At 42.6% G+C, this 23758-nt stretch overlaps 3 protein-coding genes across 9 annotated transcripts in view; all 3 read left to right on the forward strand.

The window, feature by feature from the left end:
• The first annotated feature begins 277 nt into the window (after nt 1-277).
• On the forward strand, nt 278-6364 carry LOC121904477 (sodium-coupled neutral amino acid transporter 2-like). 3 transcript variants are annotated; one of them, XM_042422246.1, is made up of 7 exons: nt 278-450; nt 560-639; nt 802-902; nt 2430-2554; nt 2655-2799; nt 2894-2991; nt 3529-3706. In XM_042422246.1, exons 2-7 carry the CDS (start codon nt 596-598, stop codon nt 3589-3591), a joined length of 576 nt encoding a protein of 191 aa, XP_042278180.1. In that variant the 5' UTR covers nt 278-450; nt 560-595; the 3' UTR covers nt 3592-3706. The 3 variants fall into 3 exon arrangements, with proteins under 3 accessions (XP_042278180.1, XP_042278179.1, XP_042278178.1); XM_042422245.1 differs by adding an exon at nt 4167-6364 and having other exon boundaries at nt 384-639; nt 3529-3606; XM_042422244.1 differs by having other exon boundaries at nt 384-639.
• Nucleotides 6365-7019: 655 nt separating this feature from the next.
• card9 (caspase recruitment domain family, member 9) lies at nt 7020-20173 on the forward strand. Of its 3 annotated transcripts, none has more exons than XM_042422241.1 (14): nt 7020-7337; nt 9354-9473; nt 9556-9625; nt 11558-11695; nt 11771-11889; nt 12023-12229; nt 12315-12398; nt 15780-16037; nt 17094-17219; nt 17319-17507; nt 17584-17635; nt 17723-17835; nt 19181-19239; nt 19327-20173. In XM_042422241.1, exons 2-14 carry the CDS (start codon nt 9360-9362, stop codon nt 19418-19420), a joined length of 1623 nt encoding a protein of 540 aa, XP_042278175.1. In that variant the 5' UTR covers nt 7020-7337; nt 9354-9359; the 3' UTR covers nt 19421-20173. The 3 variants fall into 3 exon arrangements, with proteins under 3 accessions (XP_042278175.1, XP_042278176.1, XP_042278177.1); XM_042422242.1 differs by having other exon boundaries at nt 9399-9473; XM_042422243.1 differs by lacking the exons at nt 7020-7337; nt 9354-9473; nt 9556-9625 and adding an exon at nt 10586-11058.
• Nucleotides 20174-20605: 432 nt separating this feature from the next.
• The window catches only part of ccdc180 (coiled-coil domain containing 180), a 28575-nt gene continuing 25422 nt past the window's right edge, over nt 20606-23758 (forward strand). For all 3 annotated transcript variants that reach the window (XM_042422439.1, XM_042422441.1, XM_042422440.1), the window contains exons 1-8: nt 20606-20950; nt 21313-21410; nt 21784-21881; nt 22057-22166; nt 22262-22381; nt 22783-22893; nt 22990-23085; nt 23450-23613. In XM_042422439.1, coding sequence (XP_042278373.1) covers nt 20891-20950; nt 21313-21410; nt 21784-21881; nt 22057-22166; nt 22262-22381; nt 22783-22893; nt 22990-23085; nt 23450-23613 — 857 coding nt within the window. In that variant the 5' untranslated portion in view covers nt 20606-20890. The remainder of the gene's footprint in view (nt 20951-21312; nt 21411-21783; nt 21882-22056; nt 22167-22261; nt 22382-22782; nt 22894-22989; nt 23086-23449; nt 23614-23758) is intronic.

Genomic DNA, 23758 nt, shown 5'->3' on the forward strand with positions numbered 1-23758 from the left:
ACAGAGGAGCAGGAGTAATTTACTGGGAAATACAATAAGCTAGTGCCATAGTGGTGTCTTTTATCACTGGGAAAGTGTTTTTTCTCACAGTAGCCTGACTTCAATGGGGTTTTTGTTTCCAATGACGATCTAAATGGTGAAAAAGTCTTTTCCACCAAGAACAAGTTTAAAGATCTACTGGATGTCAGCTTTAAAATACCTTAAAATGTCAGTTTAGACCCTTAAAAACCCCTCAGTCCATCCAGTTTTTAATGTGACGTCACAAAATCATATCGTAATCCAAAAAAATCTTTAAAATGTCCTCTGGTCCACCAGGTGATCATCAAGTCATTCCAGATCCCGTGCGGTGCTCTGAACTCTTTGTACACCACCTTGACCCACCTCAACACCACTGCCGTAGACCACCGCGAGAACGCCTGCACGCCCGAATACTTTGTCTTCAACTCTCAGGTAACCCTCATCCAGATGCAAATTTCAATTTTGCAGTAAAACTAGTGACTCTTCTGTGATGTTTGGGTGTAAAACTTATAGTTTGATCTGTTTTTTTTTTCTCTCCCAGACTGTCTATGCTGTCGTCCCCCTGATTTTCTCCTTCATGTGCCACCCGACCATCCTGCCCATGTACAAGGAGCTCAAAGAGTGAGTGCTTTCATTTCATCACCCAAAACTACAAACTGCAGCTGCTTTCTTATCAGCTCTTTCACATTTTTAATAAACTCAAGAGTTTTTCTCACAGTTACAAAAAACAAAGATTTCTGCGTCCTGGTGTCTAAATGAAACATCCCCTTCCCGTCCAATCAGCCGTTCCCGTAGAAAGATGCAAGGTGTTGCCAACGTGTCTTTCCTGGCCGTGTTCATCATGTATCTGCTGGCTGCCCTCTTCGGATATCTGACTTTCAACGGTGAGTCTCTTTAACAGGGTTGCCCTGATGCCCAAATCCACCTGGGATTCACTTTGAATGACAGAATTTATCTTATTTCCTCAGAATGATTTTTTACAAAGTAGCTTTCTGGAGAACCAGAGATCCTTATGCTTCTTCTTTGCACATTTTATAAAGAGTTTTGACACATTTTTGATGCCATATAAAGCTCCAAGACAGATACCTAAGAGTGAATACTACAGGCCTGTTAAATTGACCTGACGCACCAGATGGTTTGTTACACATCAGCCAACTGCGAAGTCGTCCTTGGAAACTGTTTGGAAGCGGGCAGGCACTTTCAACAAATATTTGGCAGGTGATTGGATGGTCCATCTGTTTATCACCGTCTATTCTCGCTGTCGTCACTCATAGCAAACCACCGGTGGTTCGGCCACAAGCGCATAACTTGAAGCCTGACGAGATGGATCCTTGCGTGATCTCACAAATCCAGCTGCCTCGCAAGGTCACTGATATGCAAGACGGTGAAAAAAACCCACCTGATGCAGCCGACCAGCGTGCCAGCACGTTCCTGTTCCTGTTTGTCATGGCAGGGACATCAGAGCGAATGTACAGAAATGGTCCATGAACATCAAACCAGTTATACAAGAGTTTGATAGAGAGCAAAGACTTCCTCAACCATTACGACGGGGCCGAACCTGGTGCATAGTTAGAGTCAGGGCAATTGCACATGAATGTACAACTGTACTTTTTAAATGTATGTAACAATAAAACGATGATGGCCGTGTGTTCTCTCTGATAATGGCCATTTGTTTTCATAATAGACGTTAGGGCTGGGCGATATGACCAAAATCTCATATCATGATAACGATACATATCACGATACAGCAAATTTTCTGTAAATTCAATGAATAAATATTTTATATAAAATGAGCACTTTCTCATTACATTTTACATTAATCCTCCTGCTGACTTCTTGTAATGTCTCAGTCTGGAGTTTCTTTTCAGCGCTCTGCTGTACTTTCATCCGTAGACTCTCCCCGTACTCTCTGACATGACTTAAAAGTGGTTGGTGGTGCTTGAGTTTGACGAGGGACCGGTCTGCAGCACAATTTGCAAAATACAGTTTTCTGGTCCGTGTCAGACTTTTCATACCCAAACCACGTCCATACAACAGAAGTAGCCCCTCTCTTAGGTACGAGCTCCTCGTTGGACTCCTCCATGTGTGTTTATGTCGTCTTGCCTTCGTCCTTTGACTCACATCCGACTGTGCGGAAGAACACAAAGCGTCTTCAAATGATGAAAGATATCGCTGTAAAGAGTGTGATTTGCGACACCACGATATAAACGATATAACATAAAATGAAACAATATACGTTTTTCTATCGTCAGACGATATATATCGTCATATCGCACAATAAACTGTTTGAAGTGCTGTCGATCACTTTTCCGTCAGCTGGATGAGAAGCCTTCTACCCATCTACTGTTTTTACGTATCGCCTGTTGTGTTCGTGAATCAAACCATATGTCTTCTTCTGTCTTTCCACACAGTTTCCGTGGAGACTGATTTGCTGCACACCTACTCCCAGGTCTACGGGTCTAACATTCTCCTGCTGATCGTCCGTCTGGCCGTGCTGACCGCCGTCACCCTCGCCGTCCCCATGGTGCTCTTCCCTGTAAGTGTCAAAGACGTTGAGCTCAGATCCATCTCTTTAGTTTTTGTCAGTAGAAATTAGTGAGTCGTGAAGGATAACCTCTCTCTGTCTCTCTGTGCAGGTTCGTACCTCCGTCAACCAGCTCCTGTACGCCTCTAAGGACTTCAGCTGGATCCGCCACACCATCATCACAGTGATCCTGCTGGCCGGCATCAACAAGCTGGTCATCTTTGTCCCAGCCATCAGGGACATCTTTGGCTTCCTTGGTGAGTGTCTGTGTTTCATGTGTGTGATAATGTCATAAAAAAACATCCCACATAGAAATTCCTGTGACTAATATGGCTATTTTTCCCTCCCCAGGTACAGCTGCTGCTGCCATGCTCATCTTCATCCTGCCCTCCAGTTTCTACATCAAACTGGTCAAGAAGGAGTCCATGAAGTCTGTGCAAAAGATTATGGTAAGGGTTTTGTTCTCATACCTACAACCAAACTGTAGAGAATCAGCAAATTTACCTGCTTTAAAATCACCAGAAAGTCATCTGTAGAAGCTTTTTAGACTGTTTTTAAGTCAGTTTAAAGCAACACTTTGACATTTGGTTTTGGCGATATACAGTTTTTTGCTTTCTTGCTCAGAAGTTGGTGAAAAGATTGATACTCATGTCTGTCTGTTAAAGATGAGCGAGGAGATGGTTAGCTTAGCTTAGCATAAAGACTGGAAACGGCAGGTTCTGTCCAAAGGTAACAAAATCCACCCAGCAGCTCCTGTAAGGCTCACTGATTGTTTAATCTATGCTAAAACCAAGCTTTGAAAACAACAGTTTGTGGATTTACGGCTGCTAAGCTATGCTAAACAGCTACTGGCTCCAGCTCTATGTTGGCATCGATTTTCTCTTCTAACTCTCAACAAAAAAGTGAATATCCCAAAATGTCAAACTTTCCCTCAAGTCACTCTGGGTGAACACGTTAGCTAAATGTGAAATTGTTTCCCTCTCCAGGCTACCGCCTTCCTGCTGTGTGGCTTCGTGGTCATGATTGGCAGCATTAGCCTTGTGCTGTAATCATACCTGAGTGAGGTATTTTGACAGCCAGATAAACTTTCACCAAGACTCCATAGACATGATTGTATTTTTCCCACAGGTTTATTGGCTAAGTAAAGGTCAAACTGAGATCAGATACAGAAGGTGTGATTACTTAAACTGCATCGCATTCGACAACAAGCTATTATGTGCTCATCTTTTTACCTAAATTATTTTTTTTGTACCAATTGTATATAAACATGAATTACAATAACGATGGAGGAATTAAATCTCCAGACTAGTGTAAATAAGTCTATGAACTAGAGAAAATATAGCTGTCGCTGTCGCTGTGTATGAACTGATACAGGATGCAGCTAACATATATTAACTACTCACAAAATGATCAAATTATATGAAATGAAATTCTAGAAATGCACTTAAGCATAAAAAGCAAAGATACATACAGACGATGCTGCCATATACGTAGGATGAGTGCAGATGGATGCAGAGTAACTGGCTGCAGGTCTGTGATACTGGAGTAACTACTGAAAATACCACATTCAACCACTAGATGGTGCCTAATCAACAATTTAACAAATTAAATACAACTGTAACAGAACAAGCCTCATCATCCTGAACTGGATCCTCAACGTCTGAACGAACACGCTGACGGATGCTAAACGCCGTTTCTCCCGCTGCGGCCTGCCTGAGGAGAGGAGGCTGTCAGTGCTGGACGGCTACGACTGCACAACCAACAAAGATCGAAACCTATTGGAAAAGAAGAAAAACACAAGAACTCGCTTGATGCTCGACTTTTACTTCCTGAGCGATAGACGATGCCATCCCAAGAGAACGCACTGAACTTTGTACAGGACGCTGCTGCAACCATGGTGTTTCGCTTGTTTTTTCTCTTTTTATTATAACTTTTTATTATTGTCGTTTTGTGCTTGTTTTTACCTTTAATGTCTTTTTTTTGTAGTTATGGTACAGCTAATGCTAAAGCTAGTGCTGGAAGCATCGATGAGTCCAAGCTGATAGAAGAGATTTCTGCACACTTAGATCTGCAGTGTTTCACTTTATTTTGAACTTTCAGTCTGTCAGACTTTCATCACAGCATACGTAAATGTAAAACACCTGTGTGCATCCTGGTGGTAGAAGCTCCGCCTCCTGGGAAATGCAGTCCCCAACCCTTACATACACATGGTCAGCTGCACAACAATGCAAGGGAGATAAACAAAGGAAGTAGAGATGAAGAATAAAATAAAACTATAAAAATAATAAGTGGAAGTGGGGCACACTGCTCTTGTTGCAGCTTTTGTCACTGTCCTTTACGTCTGTTGAGTATTTGACCCTTCTTTTTTCATATACACAGTCTGTTTGTGCCACTGTTGGTCCAGGGTCCCTGCTCTCATTCTTAGTCAGTCTTTCCATTGACTACATCTCCTCAACAATACTCAGCCACTGTCCTGGGCTTGGAGGGTCATTTTTCATCCAGTTCCTTGTTATGGCCTTTTTACATGCCGAGGTCAGTATTTTGAAAAGATACAGGTCCTTTTTTTGTATAATTCCTTCTGGGGTCAGACCCAGGTATGATATCCGGGGGTCCCTCGGTATCTGAACCACTCTGTCCCAGAACCCCTGTAATTTTACACATGACTAGAAAACGTGTGTGATTGGCTCATCTGCCCACATTGTCTCCAGCATTGCGGGAAATGTAGTTTTTAGTACTGAATGGAGTACTGTGAGGCATACAAATGGAAGCTATGATTGTTATACAAAACAAAAAAGGGGTGAAACAGTGAGTATGGACAATATAGAAAAAACATATACAATCAGGAAGCACTTATAGTCGTTCCGTACATATATAAAGTGAATCTTCACCTCTCCTCGCTATGATTCCAGTGCATTTAACATATTGAATGGCCAAGAGGGGCAGATATGGAAAGAGAGATATGCCAGATGATGGACTGACACTTTAAATACACTTCAGCCTACAGGCCTCAGTCAGGATTTTGATATTTGTGTTATGATGTATTTCAAGATGTTTCTCTTCTTCATTTCTTGTGTAGAATTTGGGGTCTATGCTTCATGATGGCCCTCACCTCCATAGATCTTTATCTATTTTTGATTGAGATGCTTGTTTTTCTTATTTTTTTGGATTTATAATGGCTTAACCCTGTTCCCTCTCAAAGCCCCATTTACTATGTAATGAAATATTACGCATATATGTATGGCACTACTATAAGCTGCTTCCTAGAAACACTGTATAGATCTAAGTGTGCAGAAATCTCTTCTATCAGTTCCAGTACAGCTGAAAAAACAAATATTTGAAGGTGTCTCAAATCAAAGATGGGATGGTTGTGGATGCAGCTCACACTCAGGTACAGTGTTATGTGTGTGACTGTGACCTCAGAGTTCAGCAACGACAAAAACTTTCTTCTTCTGTTCGTTCGGTTTCACTAACGCTGACAGGGATTTCCAGGATTCTGTGCTGTGGTGATTGTTCTCTGGCATCACTTCCTGTTTCAGTCATTCCTCCTCCGACTTCTCTAATTCTTCTCTTCTTCCTCTTTCTGTCCAAACGAACAGATGATTGAAACAGATTTTACATTCAAAACATGATCAGATTATAAAATCTACTTTATTACAGATTCATTTAACAGTTTATTAAGTAGTTAAATCTCCTCCATCAGCTGCAATATTAAAATGGATTAGTTATAATAAAACCTCTGTACTTACAGTATGGAACGGAGTCATTTTAGTATAATGGGGTATTTTTACTCCATAAACAGACAAACATTAACGTCCTGTTCAGCCTGAGAGCATCTTCATCTTTATAATGATAGTTTTTTTTATTTTTTTACCTTATTGAACACATAAAAATAAGAACAACTTGGGGGTTTGAGACATGAATTTTCAGATATTAAACAAAAATATTGAATAAAATCATAAATGTAATGTTTTAGTAGCTTTGTTATTCTTAGAATATTAAACAGTTTTTATTGTTCTGCTTGGAATCAAATTCAGAGAGTAAAAATGTAGGTTTGTGAGAGAAAATCAAGTAAATAACAGCAAAGCAATCAGCACACTGCCATCCCCACATCATGCTTATGTAGGAGTATTTCTACACTGCTGTGTAGGTACTTTTACTGCAGTAAATAATCTGAGTATTTCTTCCACCAGTGGTTATAGTTGTTGACTAATAAACACTTATATCTGCTGATAGCTTCATTGTAGTGTCTTATAAACCATTTATTTACTCTTTATGGACTGCATATTCATGATAAATACATGGACTTGAGTGTGACTGTAAAATGGATGCAGTGGTAATAAAAACATCAGGTGTTTATATGATTATCTGATGCATAATGAATAAATGAAGAGTTCTGTGAAGAGTGAAAACATAAAAACACTATTAACAGCAGTGATGATGTCATCATGTACAAACAGCTCCTTGTGATGTCATCATGTACAAACAGCTCCTTGTGATGTCATCGTGTGGTCTAAACACTCAGAGGTTTGACCTGATAAAAATGATCCAGGATCAGGACGATGATGATTGACTGTTTTTGATGACGAGTGTCCATGAATGGAAAAAAAGGGATTCTGTGATCCTGTAGAAACGTCTCTGATTGGTGGATTTGAATCACACGTGTCAGGCGGCGGGGCCACCGAACAAAATCAGGAAGTGAGAAAGAAACAAGTTCCTGCTCAGAAAACGCAAAGCAGACAAAACCACAGACACAGAGAGAGTGACAGTTAGCAGAGCAGCTGACAGGACTGTGCAGGTGTGTATGAAGTGTTTCTGTGTGTTCAGTGTGTGTGTTAACAGTGTGTAATGGATGCAGTGTGTGTGTTATCAGTGTGTAACGGATGCAGTGTGTGTGTTATCAGTGTGTAATGGACGCAGTGTGTGTTATCAGTGTGTAATGGATGCAGTGTGTGTGTGTTAACAGTGTGTAATGGATGCAGTGTGTGTTATCAGTGTGTAATGGATGCAGTGTGTGTTATCAGTGTGTAATGGATGCAGTGTGTGTGTTATCAGTGTGTAATGGATGCAGTGTGTGTGTTATCAGTGTGTAATGGATGCAGTGTGTGTGTTATCAGTGTGTAATGGATGCAGTGTGTGTGTGTTATCAGTGTGTAATGGATGCAGTGTGTGTTATCAGTGTGTAATGGATGCAGTGTGTGTGTTAACAGTGTGTAATGGATGCAGTGTGTGTTATCAGTGTGTAATGGATGCAGTGTGTGTTATCAGTGTGTAATGGATGCAGTGTGTGTGTTATCAGTGTGTAATGGATGCAGTGCGTGTGTTATCAGTGTGTAATGGATGCAGTGTGTGTGTTATCAGTGTGTAATGGATGCAGTGTGTGTGTTATCAGTGTGTAATGGACGCAATGTGTGTGTTATCAGTGTGTAATGGATGCAGTGTGTGTTATCAGTGTGTAATGGACGCAATGTGTGTGTTATCAGTGTGTAATGGACGCAATGTGTGTGTTATCAGTGTGTAATGGACGCAATGTGTGTGTTATCAGTGTGTAATGGACGCAATGTGTGTGTTATCAGTGTGTAATGGACGCAATGTGTGTGTTATCAGTGTGTAATGGACGCAGTGTGTGTGTTATCAGTGTGTAATGGATGCAGTGTGTGTGTGTTAACAGTGTGTAATGGATGCAGTGTGTGTGTTATCAGTGTGTAATGGATGCAGTGTGTGTTAACAGTGTGTAATGGATGCAGTGTGTGTTATCAGTGTGTAATGGATGCAGTGTGTGTGTTAACAGTGTGTAATGGATGCAGTGTGTGTTGTCAGTGTGTAATGGATGCAGTGTGTGTGTTAACAGTGTGTAATGGATGCAGTGTGTGTTATCAGTGTGTAATGGATGCAGTGTGTGTTATCAGTGTGTAATGGATGCAGTGTGTGTGTTATCAGTGTGTAATGGATGCAGTGTGTGTTATCAGTGTGTAATGGACGCAATGTGTGTGTTATCAGTGTGTAATGGATGCAGTGTGTGTGTTATCAGTGTGTAATGGACGCAGTGTGTGTGTTATCAGTGTGTAATGGATGCAGTGTGTGTGTTATCAGTGTGTAATGGACGCAGTGTGTGTGTTATCAGTGTGTAATGGATGCAGTGTGTGTTATCAGTGTGTAATGGATGCAGTGTGTGTGTTATCAGTGTGTAATGGATGCAGTGTGTGTGTGTTATCAGTGTGTAATGGACGCAGTGTGTGTGTTATCAGTGTGTAATGGATGCAGTGTGTGTGTGTGTTAACAGTGTGTAATGGATGCAGTGTGTGTGTTATCAGTGTGTAATGGATGCAGTGTGTGTGTTATCAGTGTGTAATGGATGCAGTGTGTGTGTGTGTTAACAGTGTGTAATGGATGCAGTGTGTGTGTTATCAGTGTGTAATGGATGCAGTGTGTGTGTTATCAGTGTGTAATGGATGCAGTGTGTGTTATCAGTGTGTAATGGACGCAATGTGTGTGTTATCAGTGTGTAATGGATGCAGTGTGTGTGTTATCAGTGTGTAATGGACGCAGTGTGTGTGTTATCAGTGTGTAATGGATGCAGTGTGTGTTATCAGTGTGTAATGGATGCAGTGTGTGTGTTATCAGTGTGTAATGGATGCAGTGTGTGTGTGTTATCAGTGTGTAATGGACGCAGTGTGTGTGTTATCAGTGTGTAATGGATGCAGTGTGTGTGTTATCAGTGTGTAATGGATGCAGTGTGTGTGTGTGTTAACAGTGTGTAATGGATGCAGTGTGTGTGTTATCAGTGTGTAATGGATGCAGTGTGTGTTATCAGTGTGTAATGGATGCAGTGTGTGAGGACGACCTCTGTTGGCTGCAGTTGGATGACTTCAGGATGCTGCTCATCAAAAGCATCGAACCTTCAAGAATCACTCCTTACCTCCGCCAGTGTCAGGTACTCCTCCTGCTCCTCCTGCTGCACCTCCTTCTCTCTGTTTTATATCTCAGCTGTTCATTGGTTGTATCTGTGCTGTCAGGTGATCAGTGCTGAGGATGAGGAGCAACTCTTCAACGACCCCACCCTCGTCATCAGGAGAAGAAAAGTCGGTAAGAAAGTCGTCTGTGATGAGACGGAAAGTTCACCACAAAACTCCCAAAACAGCTTCTGATAATTAAACTCTCAGATAACTGAGACCTGAGAACGAACCTCGTTTCACTCAGAGAACCAATCAGAACCTGGATTCATTTTACTCATCGTCTTCCATGTGTTACATCTGGCTCTAGTTGTTGCTCCAGAGGTCACCAGGTCATGTGCGGATCTTTGAGGTTGCTTCCTAGTCACTGAAGTCACATCCAAGTCATTGAGATTATGTCCGAACGTCACAAGTCAACACAGGTCATGTCAGAGTCACCCAAGAAATGTTTCAATCATAGAGGTCACATTCTAGTCAGCCACAGGACACAGGTTGGGTCATATTCACACAGGTCGCCTCCTGGTCACTAAGAATATGTCATGAAAGTCATATCTGAGTCACTGAGGTTGTGTCCTAGTCAAGTAGCATTCTAGTCACCAACTTTAAAGATGTATTTTAAATTACTCTCACACCTTCTAACATTTTATAATTTCCCCCATAAATCTCCTGTATTTCCCTTTATTGTTGTTACAGTTATACAGAATCCTAATTGGCCCAATCAAGTTGTTTTGGTTAGATCCATAGACTTGGGTACATATGCCAGCAAAGCCCTGCTATACCCACACCTGTCCAGCAGGCGGCAGCATACAATAAGCAGCATGCGGCAGGTATGACAGGTGCTCCGGCAGCTCTGTTGGCATACTCCTTTGTTTTAAACTTTGTAAATTACCAAGTTTGCAGTTGGAACTGTGTTCAACAAAAGCCCGGAAGCAACAAACGTTTTGTTTTTGGACGAACACTCTTCTTCATGAGTTTTTGGAAGCACTCGTCCTCCAACTATCAATGCACACAAGGCTTTTACTGAAGAGAAACCAGCAGTGATAAGTTGATTATATCTCTGTACCTTCTGTTATCGGGAGATATTCACCAGTGCCAGAAGCTCCCTCAAGTAGTGTGACCCAGAGAAGACCTGCTACACAACAACAAACCTACAGATCGTAGTAATAGTTGGGAATGGAAGCAACAAAACCCCTTTAACAATGAAAACAAACACCCTGGGGAGCACAAGACTGTGGGGTCGGAGTGTGCGTTTATATTAGGGCTGATATTTGTTTCAATCACAGATTTGATCATAATTATAAGCTTATTGAATCTGTGTGGTTTAATGCACTTTTAACTAAAAACAAGCCTTTATTAATTGATTCTTTCTATGGATCTCCTGATCAAAACAACTATCAACTGTTGGAAGAATCATTTATCTCCTGCAAGGACTGTGACAAGGTTGACATTATAATGACTGGCGACTTCTATACGGATGTTTCAGTGCAGCGCATGGCATGTTCAAGGCTCTAACAAGTTTTTGTTATCCTTTGGATTTGCAACTAATTCAAGAGCCGACTCGAGTAGGTAAAGTAAGTCAGACTGTTATCGATCTCGTTTTGGTGTCTGATCACTATGATTTCCAGTGTAGCATATCCCACCAGAAGATGGTCTGACACTTAAAATGATGATTTTAGATTTATTGGAAATCCCAAAACCAACATGAGAGCTGTGTGCAAAACACAAAACAAGTATATTAGATACTTTACCACAGTTTCAGAGCATTACCATAGTTTAACACTGAATGTCTTTGGGGTTTGGACTGTTAGTCAGACACAACCAGACATTTCAAGATCTAACCTTGGACTGTGGGGAACAAAGAATCAAGACAATAATCGGTAACTTCACTGGTGGATACTGCAACATGTGATGAGGTTCCCATGTACACTTTGCTTTACTTTAAGAGGTCACAGGCCGGAAAGGTTGGGAACCACTGCCTTAGACACTCAGGTCACATCTATCATGTCCAAGTTACTAATTTAATAATCACTAAGCTACTTCTGACTCCCTGACCTTTGACCTGCAGGAGCCCTGCTGGACATTCTGCAGAGGACAGGGGTCAAAGGTTACACGGCATTCCTGGAGAGTCTGGAGCTGGATTATCCTCAACTGTACAGCCGCATCACGGGGAAGGAGCCCAACAAGACCTTCAGCATCCTGATTGGTCTGTTTACCTGTTTGTGTACCGTCTGTCTGTCCACCTGTTTCTCTGACTGACTGACTGTCTCTCTGTGTTCAGACACAGCAGGTGAATCTGGCTTGACTCAGTTTCTGATGTCGGAGCTCAGCCGCCTACAGAGGTTGCTGCAGGGAGAGCGTCGGCGACGCCAGCAGGCCTGCTCTGTCGTCAAGGAACAGGTTGGCATGGCAACCAGGTTACTAAGGAACAAGTAAAGATGGAGATCACAAAGTTCCCTGATGACAGGTGGTACTGGGCTGGTTAAATCATTGTGTTTTGGTGTTTTGTTTGTTTGTTCATCGCGGTCTGCAGGAGGCATCGTCTCGGCAGCAGCAGCTGAGGGACCGCGAGATAAGAAAGCTCACTGAGCGCGTGCAGAAGGTGCGGGAGGAGCGGGAGCGGCTGAGCGAGGAGGTGAAGCAGCTCAGAGATCACAACTACAGTCTGATGGCCGACATCAACACTCTGAGCCAGGAGAAGAGCAACAGCCTGCTGGCCAACAGAGACCTGCAGATAGAGGTCAGCTGACCCCTGACCTCCGACCCCTCACACTCTGCTGACCCCTACAGGAAGCTGCAGGTAACCTCTGACCTTTTTTGTGCAGGTGGAGCGTCTGAAACACACGGTGCTGCGAGCAGAAAGCCAGACTCGACTGCTGAGACGACGAACACTGAGACCACTGCAGGAGGTAGAGACACCTGTTTACTAACACTTCACACTTCACCTGTTTACTAACAGCTTACACTTCACCTGTTTACTAACACCTGACACTTCACCTGTTTACTAACACCTGACGCTTCACCTGTTTACTAACACCTGACACTTCACCTGTTTACTAACACCTGACACTTCACCTGTTTACTAACACCTGACACTTCACCTGTTAACTAACACCTGACACTTCACCTGTTTACTAACACCTGACACTTCACCTGTTTACTAACAGCTGACGCTTCACCTGTTTACTAACACCTGACGCTTCACCTGTTTACTAACACCTGACGCTTCACCTGTTTACTAACAGTTGATGCTTCACCTGTTTATTAACAGCTGACACTTCACCTGTTTACTAACACCTGGCACTTCACCTGTTTACTAACACCTGACACTTCACCTGTTTACTAACAGTTGACACTTCACCTGTTTACTAACACCTGACACTTCACCTGTTTACTAACAGTTGACACTTCACCTGTTTACTAACACCTGACACTTCACCTGTTTACTAACAGTTGACACTTCACCTGTTTACTAACACCTGACACTTCACCTGTTTACTAACACCTGACACTTCACCTGTTTACTAACACCTGACACTTCACCTGTTTACTAACAGTTGACACTTCACCTGTTTACTAACACCTGACACTTCACCTGTTTACTAACACCTGACACTTCACCTGTTTACTAACACCTGACACTTCACCTGTTTACTAACAGTTGACACTTCACCTGTTTACTAACACCTGACACTTCACCTGTTTACTAACAGTTGACACTTCACCTGTTTACTAACACCTGACACTTCACCTGTTTACTAACACCTGACACTTCACCTGTTTACTAACACCTGACACTTCACCTGTTTACTAACAGCTGACGCTTCACCTGTTTACTAACACCTGACGCTTCACCTGTTTACTAACAGTTGATGCTTCACCTGTTTATTAACAGCTGACACTTCACCTGTTTACTAACACCTGACACTTCACCTGTTTACTAACAGTTGACACTTCACCTGTTTACTAACAGTTGACACTTCACCTGTTTACTAACACCTGACACTTCACCTGTTTACTAACAGTTGACACTTCACCTGTTTACTAACACCTGACACTTCACCTGTTTACTAACAGTTGACACTTCACCTGTTTACTAACACCTGACACTTCACCTGTTTACTAACACCTGACACTTCACCTGTTTACTAACACCTGACACTTCACCTGTTTACTAACACCTGACACTTCACCTGTTTACTAACAGTTGACACTTCACCTGTTTACTAACACCTGACACTTCACCTGTTTACTAACACCTGACACTTCACCTGTTTACTAACACCTGACACTTCACCTGTTTACTAACAGTTGACACTTCACCTGTTTACTAACACCTGACACTTCACCTGTTTACTAACACCTGACACTTCACCTGTTTACTAACACCTGACACTTCACCTGTTTACTAACAGTTGACACTTCACCTGTTTACTAACACCTGACACTTCACCTGTTTACTAACAGTTGACACTTCACCTGTTTACTAACACCTGACACTTCACCTGTTTACTAACACCTGACACTTCACCTGTTTACTAACAGCTGACGCTTCACCTGTTTACTAACACCTGACGCTTCACCTGTTTACTAACAGTTGATGCTTCACCTGTTTATTAACAGCTGACACTTCACCTGTTTACTAACACCTGACACTTCACCTGTTTACTAACAGTTGACACTTCACCTGTTTACTAACACCTGACACTTCACCTGTTTACTAACAGTTGACACTTCACCTGTTTACTAACACCTGACACTTCACCTGTTTACTAACAGTTGACACTTCACCTGTTTACTAACACCTGACACTTCACCTGTTTACTAACACCTGACACTTCACCTGTTTACTAACACCTGACACTTCACCTGTTTACTAACAGTTGACACTTCACCTGTTTACTAACACCTGACACTTCACCTGTTTACTAACACCTGACACTTCACCTGTTTACTAACAGTTGACAAGAGGACACAGTGGAGAATACAAAAGTGAAAACAAACACTAGTTTCTACACTACATTGCCAGAAGTATGTGGACAGCTAAACATACGTGTAACGTGTATAACATGTGTGTAACGTGTGTAACATGCATGTAACATGTGTGTAACATGTGTGTAACATGTGTGTAACATATGTGTAACATATGTGTAACATGTATGTAACATGTGTGTAACGTGTGTAACATATGTGTAACATGTGTGTAACATATGTGTAACATATGTGTAACATGTGTGTAACATATGTGTAACATATGTGTAACATGTATGTAACATGTGTAACGTGTGTAAAATGTGTGTAACGTGTGTAACATATGTGTAACATGTGTGTAACATATGTGTAACATATGTGTAACATGTGTGTAACGTGTGTAACATATGTGTAACATATGTGTAACGTGTGTAACATGTGTGTAACGTGTGTGTAACGTGTGTAACATATGTGTAACGTGTGTAACGTGTGTAACATATGTGTAACATGTGTGTAACATATGTGTAACATGTATGTAACATGTGTAACATGTGTAACATGTGTAACATGTGTGTAACATGTGTAACATGTGTGTAACATGTGTGTAACGTGTGTGAAACATGTATGTAACATGTGTAACATGCATGTAACGTGTGTAACATGTGTAACGTGTGTGTAACATGTGTAACATGTGTGTAACATGTGTGTAACGTGTGTGAAACATGTATGTAACATGTGTAACATGCATGTAACGTGTGTAACATGTGTGTAATGTGTCTAACATGTGTGTAACATGTGTGTAACGTGTGTGTAACATGTGTAACATGTGTAACGTGTATGTAACGTGTGTGTAACGTGTGTGTAACATGTGTGTAACGTGTGTGTAACATGTGTAACGTGTGTAACGTGTGTGTAACGTGTGTGTAACATGTGTAACATGTGTAACGTGTATGTAACGTGTGTGTAACGTGTGTGTAACATGTGTGTAACGTGTGTGTAACATGTGTAACGTGTGTAACGTGTGTGTAACGTGTGTGTAACATGTGTAACATGTGTGTAACGTGTGTGTAACATGTGTAACGTGTGTAACGTGTGTGTAACGTGTGTGTAACGTGTGTGTAACGTGTGTAACGTGTGTGTAACGTGTGTGTAACGTGTGTAACGTGTGTAACGTGTGTAACGTGTGTGTAACATGTGTAACGTGTGTAACGTGTGTGTAACGTGTGTGTAACGTGTGTAACGTGTGTTGGATGTTGGTGTTAGAGGCCTTGAACACATCTGGAGCTCATTGATTAATACATTAAAATGTGTGTTTTCAGAGCAGGAGTCTGGCTCTGCCCATGGAGACCTTCTTCCACCCCAACAGACTGGAGGAGCAGAAAGAGGAGAAGCAGGAGGAGATAAAAGAGGAGAAACAGGAGGAGAAAAAAGAGGAGAAACAGGAGGAGAAGCAGGAGACACAGCAGCAGCAGCAGCAGCAGCAGCAGGAGAGTCCAGCTGCTCCACAGATGAACCTCCTCACTACAGTGTTCAGACTGAGGAGAGAACTCCACAGAGCAGAGGAGCAGAGAGCCAGGGTGAGGAGGAGGAGGAGGGGGAGGAGGAGGAGGAGGGGGAGGAGGAGGAGGAGGGGGAAGAAGAGTTTATCTATATAGCATCTTTCACAGACAACAGTCACAAAGTGTTTCACAGTCAAAGAAATAAAATCAAATACAATAAAAACAAAATAAATTAAACAAAGACATCAGATAAATATTCAAAGAGACACAGGAGACAAATTAAAACATAAAATACCACATTCTACCTACATGAATAAATGAAAATAAATTTAATGTGAGTTTCAAAACTCATGAATTGGTCAAAAATCAAACAAGATTATGCAGAGAAGACGAAGATGAGGATAAAGCCCCGAGGTTCTGCCTGATTGATGAGTGAAGATCATCAGGACCAAAAATCAGGACTTTATCTGCTTTATCTGCATTTAACTGTAGAAAATTATTTGCATTTGAACAGTTGTTCAGTACAGAGAGTTTATGAAGCTCATCAGGTTGAAATGAAAAATACAACTGGATGTCATCAGCGTATAAGGAGCAGATGTTGCTAAAACTACTGATGATCTGTCCCAGTGGCAGCATGTATATGGACAATAAAATGGGTCCCAAGACCGATCCCTGGGGGACTCCACAGGGCAAGGCTGCAGAGTCCGACACAAATTCACCTACAGAGACCCACAAAGATCTACCTGTGAGTCATGGTCGGCTCAGGTGTGTCAGTGATATCGGGTGTCGGCTCCTATTGGTCGGCTCAGGTGTGTCAGTGATGTCAGTTGTCGGCTCCTATTGGTCGGCTCAGGTGTGTCAGTGATGTCAGTTGTCGGCTCCTATTGGTCGGCTCAGGTGTGTCAGTGATGTCAGGTGTCGGCTCCTATTGGTCGGTTCAGGTGTGTCAGTGATGTCAGGTGTCGGCTCCTATTGGTCGGCTCAGGTGTGTCAGTGATGTCAGGTGTCGGCTCCTATTGGTCGGCTCAGGTGTGTCAGTGATGTCAGGTGTCGGCTCCTATTGGTCGGCTCAGGTGTGTCAGTGATGTCAGGTGTCGGCTCCTATTGGTCGGCTCAGGTGTGTTTGTTTTTCAGAGTCTGGAGGATAAGGAGGAGCTGGAGCTGCGGTGTGCTCAGTTGAAAGGAGACGCCCGGATGTACCGCCAACGAAACAAACAAGCCCTGAGACAACTGGAGGAGGTGATCGGAGAGAGAGACAAGGTGAGGAGGAGGGGGAGAGAGGGGGAGGAGGAGAGAGAGAGATGAGGTGAGGAGGAAGAGGAGGATGATGAGGATGATGAAGGCTCTGGCTGGTTTCAGGCTCTGGCGTCGCGGGCGGAGCAGCAGGAGGAGGCGCGGCTGCTCCTGCAGGAGAAGGATCAGTACAGGGAGCAGGTCCGACAGCTCGCCGAGCAATCTGATAGGCTGGAGCTCCTCCTGGTGAGGTCACAGGGGGAGGAGCTACAGCTGAGGACACGCCTCCGCAGACTCACCTGCAAAACGCACGAGGTGAGGAGGATGAAGGTGATGATGATGTCATGGTGATGTCATGATGATGTAATGATGAAGGCTCTGTCTCCTGCAGTGTGAGAGGAGCAGCGAGGAAGAGGAGGAGGCCACAGAGAACGTCACTAAAGGTGAGAGGACACCTGTGAGTGATGCCACACGTGAATTGCGTATGTGATCATGTGACTTGTGTGTCATCATGTGACCTGCATGTTCAGGCAGCAGCGAGGAGGTCCGCAGCGTGACGTCAGGGGAGAACGAGGAGGCGGCACAGCAGCAGCAGGACTCTCCTGCAGAGTCTAAACAGACACCCAGCACTGCTGCATCATGGGTAATATACCTGATGTTTCTACCTGTCAGCTGAGACGCCGCGTTTAAAGACCTCAGATCCTTTAAATGTAAAAATACTTCATTACAAGTAAAAGACCTGCATGAAAAATCTACAGTAAAAGTACATAAGTATTATGAGCTTGATGTAGTTAAAGTATTGCAGTAAAAGTACATAAGTATTATGAGCTTGATGTAGTTAAAGTATTGCAGTAAAAGTACATAAGTATTATGAGCTTGATGTAGTTAAAGTATTGCAGTAAAAGTACATAAGTATTATGAGCTTGATGTAGTTAAAGTATTGCAGTAAAAGTACATAAGTATTATGAGCTTGATGTAGTTAAAGTATTGCAGTAAAAGTACATAAGTATTATGAGCTTGATGTAGTTAAAGTATTGCAGTAAAAGTACATAAGTATTATGAGCTTGATGTAGTTAAAGTATTGCAGTAAAAGTACATAAGTATTATGAGCTTGATGTAGTTAAAGTATTGCAGTAAAAGTACATAAGTATTATGAGCTTGATGTAGTTAAAGTATTGCAGTAAAAGTACATAAGTATTATGAGCTTGATGTAGTTAAAGTATTGCAGTAAAAGTAGTGGTTTGGTCCCTCTGACTGATATATTATTATATATGACATCATTAGATTATTAATAGTGAAGCATCAGTGTTAGAGCAGCATGTTACTGTTGTAGCTGCTGGAGGTGGAGCTAGTTTACACTACTTTATATACAGTTAGCTAGTTTAGTCCAGTGGTTCCCAACCTAGGGGTCAGGCCCCTCCAAAGGGTCAGCAGATAAATCTGAGGGGTGGTGAGATGATTAATGGGAGAGGAAAGAAGAAAAAACAAAGTTCTGATACACAAATCTGTTTTCAGTTTTTGGACTTTTTCTCTAATCTTTGATTTTTGCTGAAATATTGGATCATTTGAACATTTATTGAAATGAAAGCATGTGAGAAGTTTAGAGGGAAAAATCACTATTTGGTGGAGCTGTTAACAACTCATAGACATGTGAAATGTGACCCCGACTACACACTGCTTTTTGTAAGACGTCAAAAGACAAAAAGGTTGGAAACCACTGGTTTCATCTTTAACAATGTGTTGTATTTTAAAAGCTTGTTATATTATCCATTGTGTCAAATCTTCATCTGAAAAGTAACTAAAGCTGTCAAATAAATGTAGTGGAGTAGAAAGTACAATATTTCCCTCTGAAATGTAGAAAGTAGCATCACATGGAAATACTCAAGTAAAGTACAAGTACCTCTAAACTGTACTTAAATACTTGAGTAAATGTATTTAGTTACTTTTCAGCTGTGGATCAGTGCTGATGGTTGTCTGTGTGTCTGCAGGAGGAGGAGACAGACGGCTGTCCGTCCTCCAGAAGTCGACCAAACTTCTGTTATCGCAGGTAAACGTAGATTCTTGCTCATTAAAATATAAATCATGACTGCAGGTTTGAGTGTCAGTCTGAGTGTTCTCGTTTCCATGACAACAGGAAGCGAGCTGTCAGGTCAAAGTTCATCTCTAGGGTGTACGCGGCCTGTAACCTTGACGACAGCAGCGGGAGTGACATCACAGACTCTGACTGAAAATCATGTGACTTCAAACAAAAAACTTTATTTGACTCAAAGATCTGCAGCTGTTTGACAGATTCGTTTCATTCTGTATTTTCAGGACAGTTTATTATGTTTCTATCGTACTTTGTGTATTTCTGCCTTGTTGTGATTCAGTTTGATTTCAGGTAAAACACCTCTGTTATCTTTCATTCTGTTTTCAGCTTTTCACTAACTGATCTGTTTTGTTTTTGCTGTATGTAAAGTAGCCTTGGGTTATGTGAAGGGTGTTTAAAATGTAATTTATTATTCTTTTATTAAAAAAATAATTAAACACTGTGAATGATAACAATAAAAAATACTCTCCTAGTTACATGACACACTGAGTCCAAACTGTAAGTCAAAAGTCTGAAAATCTCATTGAATGTGACTTTAGTGAAACCTTTCTGCTGTCTGATGTATTAAACACACTTTATAAAACAAATGTTGTGATGTGAAATGAAAAGGAGGTCAGGAGGAGAGATGTTCCTGACGTTTGTTAAATAAACAATAAATCTACTGTCACACAGACAGACAGCACATTTTATATTCACATACCCGGAAATAAATGATCATAAAACTTGACATAACTTAACTTATAATCTTGACTTAGTGTCTCATGAGTATTTTTATTTTTGACAGTCTTAATAGTTTTATAGTCTTTAATATTCCTCATGTTTTTGTCTTTTATGGAAGAAATGTTCATTCTGTGTTTATCACTGGAAACTCAATAAAAGCCTGTTTTCATGTGCAGCATCTGTTTTTATTGTATTTTATTAACTGTCAAAAAATCAAACAAAAATATGAATCTGAGCAGCTGTTAGAAGAAAATGAAATAACAAGAAATGTGTGTTTCTTGAATTTTGTGTCTAGAATTTACGACCTTTTCAGCGATCCCTGAACGTCTCAAAGCTTTCCGTTGCCATGGTGACGGTCAGACGCTCCTGCAGGTGAGTGAAACGAGAACCGACAGATTGACTCAAACAGACTTTATATCTTCAAAGAGACTAAAAAAAACCGTTCAGAGGCCCAGAAACAGATTCGCTTCATCGGCTTCACTCACTGCTCCGACCCGGGGAACCGACCTCCGACCCGGGGAACAAACCTCCGACCCGGGGAACAAACCTCCGACCCGAGGAACCGACCTCCGACCCGGGGAACAAACCAACCTCCGACCCGGGGAACAAACCTCCGACCCGAGGAACCAACCTCCGACCCGAGGAACCAACCTCCGACCCGGGGAACCGACCTCCGACCCGGGGAACAAACCAACCTCCGACCCGGGGAACAAACCTCCGACCCGAGGAACCAACCTCCGACCCGGGGAACAAACCTCCGACCCGAGGAACCAACCTCCGACCCGGGGAACAAACCTCCGACCCGAGGAACCGACCTCCGACCCGGGGAACACTCCAACCCGACCCGGGGAACACCCTGGGCTAGAGGGTCCGGACCAGCGTCAGCAGCATGTGTGACAGCAGAGAGGTTCCGAGCGGGAAGGTGTACCGGCAGCTGTTTGACGCTCAGGTGGGTCAAAGGTCACAGTGTGAAGGTGAAGGTGAGTTTTAACTGGGTCAGACCTCCAGGTGAGTTAAACTGAACCGTTGAAGGGTTTAAATAAAGTCAGAATCACTCAGCAGAGGTCAGTTTGTGTGCTAACAGCTAACTGTTTGTTTTAACTGGTTTTAGCTGGTTTTTAACTGGGTTTAACTGTTTGTTTTGAATTGGTTTAACGTGAGTTAACTGTTTTTTAACTTGTGTTAACTAATGTTAACTGGTACTAACTGGTCTAACAAGACTTAACTGGTTTATAACTTGTTTTAACTGTTTTTTTTTTACTTGTTTTAATGGTTTTAACTGGTATTAACTGGTTGTTTGTGTGTTTACAGGTTCAGCTGTCCAGATCGCTGCTGGCTGGACGCAAAGACACGAGGACAGACTGTCTGTCTGCTGAACACAGCGACACACACTGCAGCACAGCCAGCAGGTAACAGACAGGCAGATGTTCTCACATTTGTAAATATTTCAATATTTCTTTACTTCATCGTCGACTTTTTTCTGTTTTATTTTAAGTTGTCTTTACTTATCTGTACGTATATATATATTTAACAGCAAAATCACAATTCTTCTGTTTGTATTTGACTTGTTGTTGTTTATATATCTGTAATGTTGTAATGTGTTAACGCGTCTTTATTCCTGCAGCTCTTTACTAATAGTGCGCTCTTATTTTATTTTTATTTCACACTTGCTTCTGTCGTGCAAACGTATGTTTCCAATGTCAATAAAGCTGTTGGTGAATTGAAACTGTCGGTCCAGATGTGCTTGATATCAGAATGAACATCTGCCTCTCTGTCTGTCAGGTTGTTGTGTTTGTCCAGCAGGGGGCAGCAGGTGGATGATGATGATGATGATGATGATGATGCCATAAATGATGTCAGCAGACTTCCTGACACTGTGGGTTGGTATCATGCTTCTGTGACCTCACCAGGATCAGCTGATCTTTGACACACCTCCTTTAACTGATAAATATTGATCTCTACCTGTACGACCTGACAGCCAATCACAGCTCCATCCCTCTCTCTCTCTCTCTCTCTCTCTCTCTCTCTCTCTCTCTCTCTCTCTTTGTGTTTCAGTGGTCGATTGTCCAAGCTCTGACATCATCGAACGACTGACGCAGAAGAAAAACAAAAAACACAAAGAAGCTGTGAAACAGCTGGATGCAGAGCTGACAGCACTCACACAGGTACACACACACACACACACACACACACACACACACACACACACACACACACCTGCTGCTCTCTACCTGAGATGATTGACATGTTGTGTTCTCAGGTGTGTGAGACTCAGGTGAAGGCCATCAGCATGGACCTGCTGTCCTCTCTGCAGGACGTGAACCTCAGATTGGACACCCTGAAGGTCAGAATGGAGCAGCTGGAACACGTCAGTCTGCAGGTACACACACACACACCACAAACACCACACACACACACACACACACACACACACACACACACACACACCACACACACACACACACACACACACACACACACACACACACACACACACACACACACACACACACACCACACACACCACACACACACACACACACACACACACACCACACACACACATGTCGGGTTTTTCAGACTGAATCTGATATCACAGAAATAAATGAATGAATGTTACATTTATGAACAAAGTTTGGTTGGAGGCTTTTCAAACATGTCTTACGTGTGTGTGTGTGTGTGTGTGTGTGTGTGTGTGTGTGTGTGTGTGTGTGTGTGTGTGTGTGTGTGTGTGTGTGTGTGTGTGTGTGTGTGTGTGTGTGTGTGTGTGTGTGTGTGCAGGAGCTGTGTGGTCTCTGGGAGGAGGTGGAGGAGGAGGTGAAGCTGAAGAAGATCAGGATCATGGAGCTGAACCACAAACTGACTGAATGTGAAACACAACGAAGCAACAAGGTCAGACTGAGTCTCAGCTTTCAGCACATGGTCTTCCTCTCTGAGTAGAGACAGCCTGTGTGTGACGTTGTTGTCCTGCTGTGTGTGTGTGTGTAGATCAGAGCTGTCCTCAGGATGTACTGCCACCTGCTGGAGAAGATCAGCTCCCAGCCGCCCGCTGACATCCACAGTCTGATCCACAGCGAGGCCACGGTAACACTGACCTCTGACCTCTGACCTCTGACCTCTCACCCTGCCGATAATAACCTGACTGACAGAGAGATGCGGTAAATTATGTTATTCAGTCTGTAATGTAGCTGTAATACAAATCCAAACTGTTAGTTTATAGCCCGGCTCGAAATCTCCACTATTGCTGCTGGTTGGTGTGCAATGCATTGTGGGATACTTGGCTGTCAGCTCCTCGTGTATCCTCGATAAAACAGGCGGAGCAAGTACACATCCGGGCGTTTGGTCCAAACTCGGCTGATTGTGGACTTTGCACTGGAACAGTAGTCAGGCTGCAACTGATGATGTTTGACAAGAACGCAGGTTGACAAAGACCTTCTGTGTGTCTCAGATGCTGAATCAGTCCCTGCTGGCTAACCGACGCAGCGCAGCTCGCCTCCTGCTGCTCCTCCAGGAGGAGAACCTGCAGCAGGAGTCACTCCTCCATCTGCACTGGGAAGACTGTCTGAACCGCTGGAGGAGGAGCAGAGTCAGCCAGGTCATAGACAAGTTCAGGTGGGTGAGAACCAGGTTTTAGACAGGTCCATACATGTTATAAACAGGTCCATACATATTATAAACAGGTCCAACCAGGTTACAGACTGGTCCAAACACATTAAAGACAGGTCTAATTATGTTATAGACAGGTCCAAACATGTTA

The sequence above is a fragment of the Thunnus maccoyii genome, chromosome 9 (assembly GCF_910596095.1).
Source record: "Thunnus maccoyii chromosome 9, fThuMac1.1, whole genome shotgun sequence".
NCBI classification, from domain to species: domain Eukaryota; kingdom Metazoa; phylum Chordata; class Actinopteri; order Scombriformes; family Scombridae; genus Thunnus; species Thunnus maccoyii.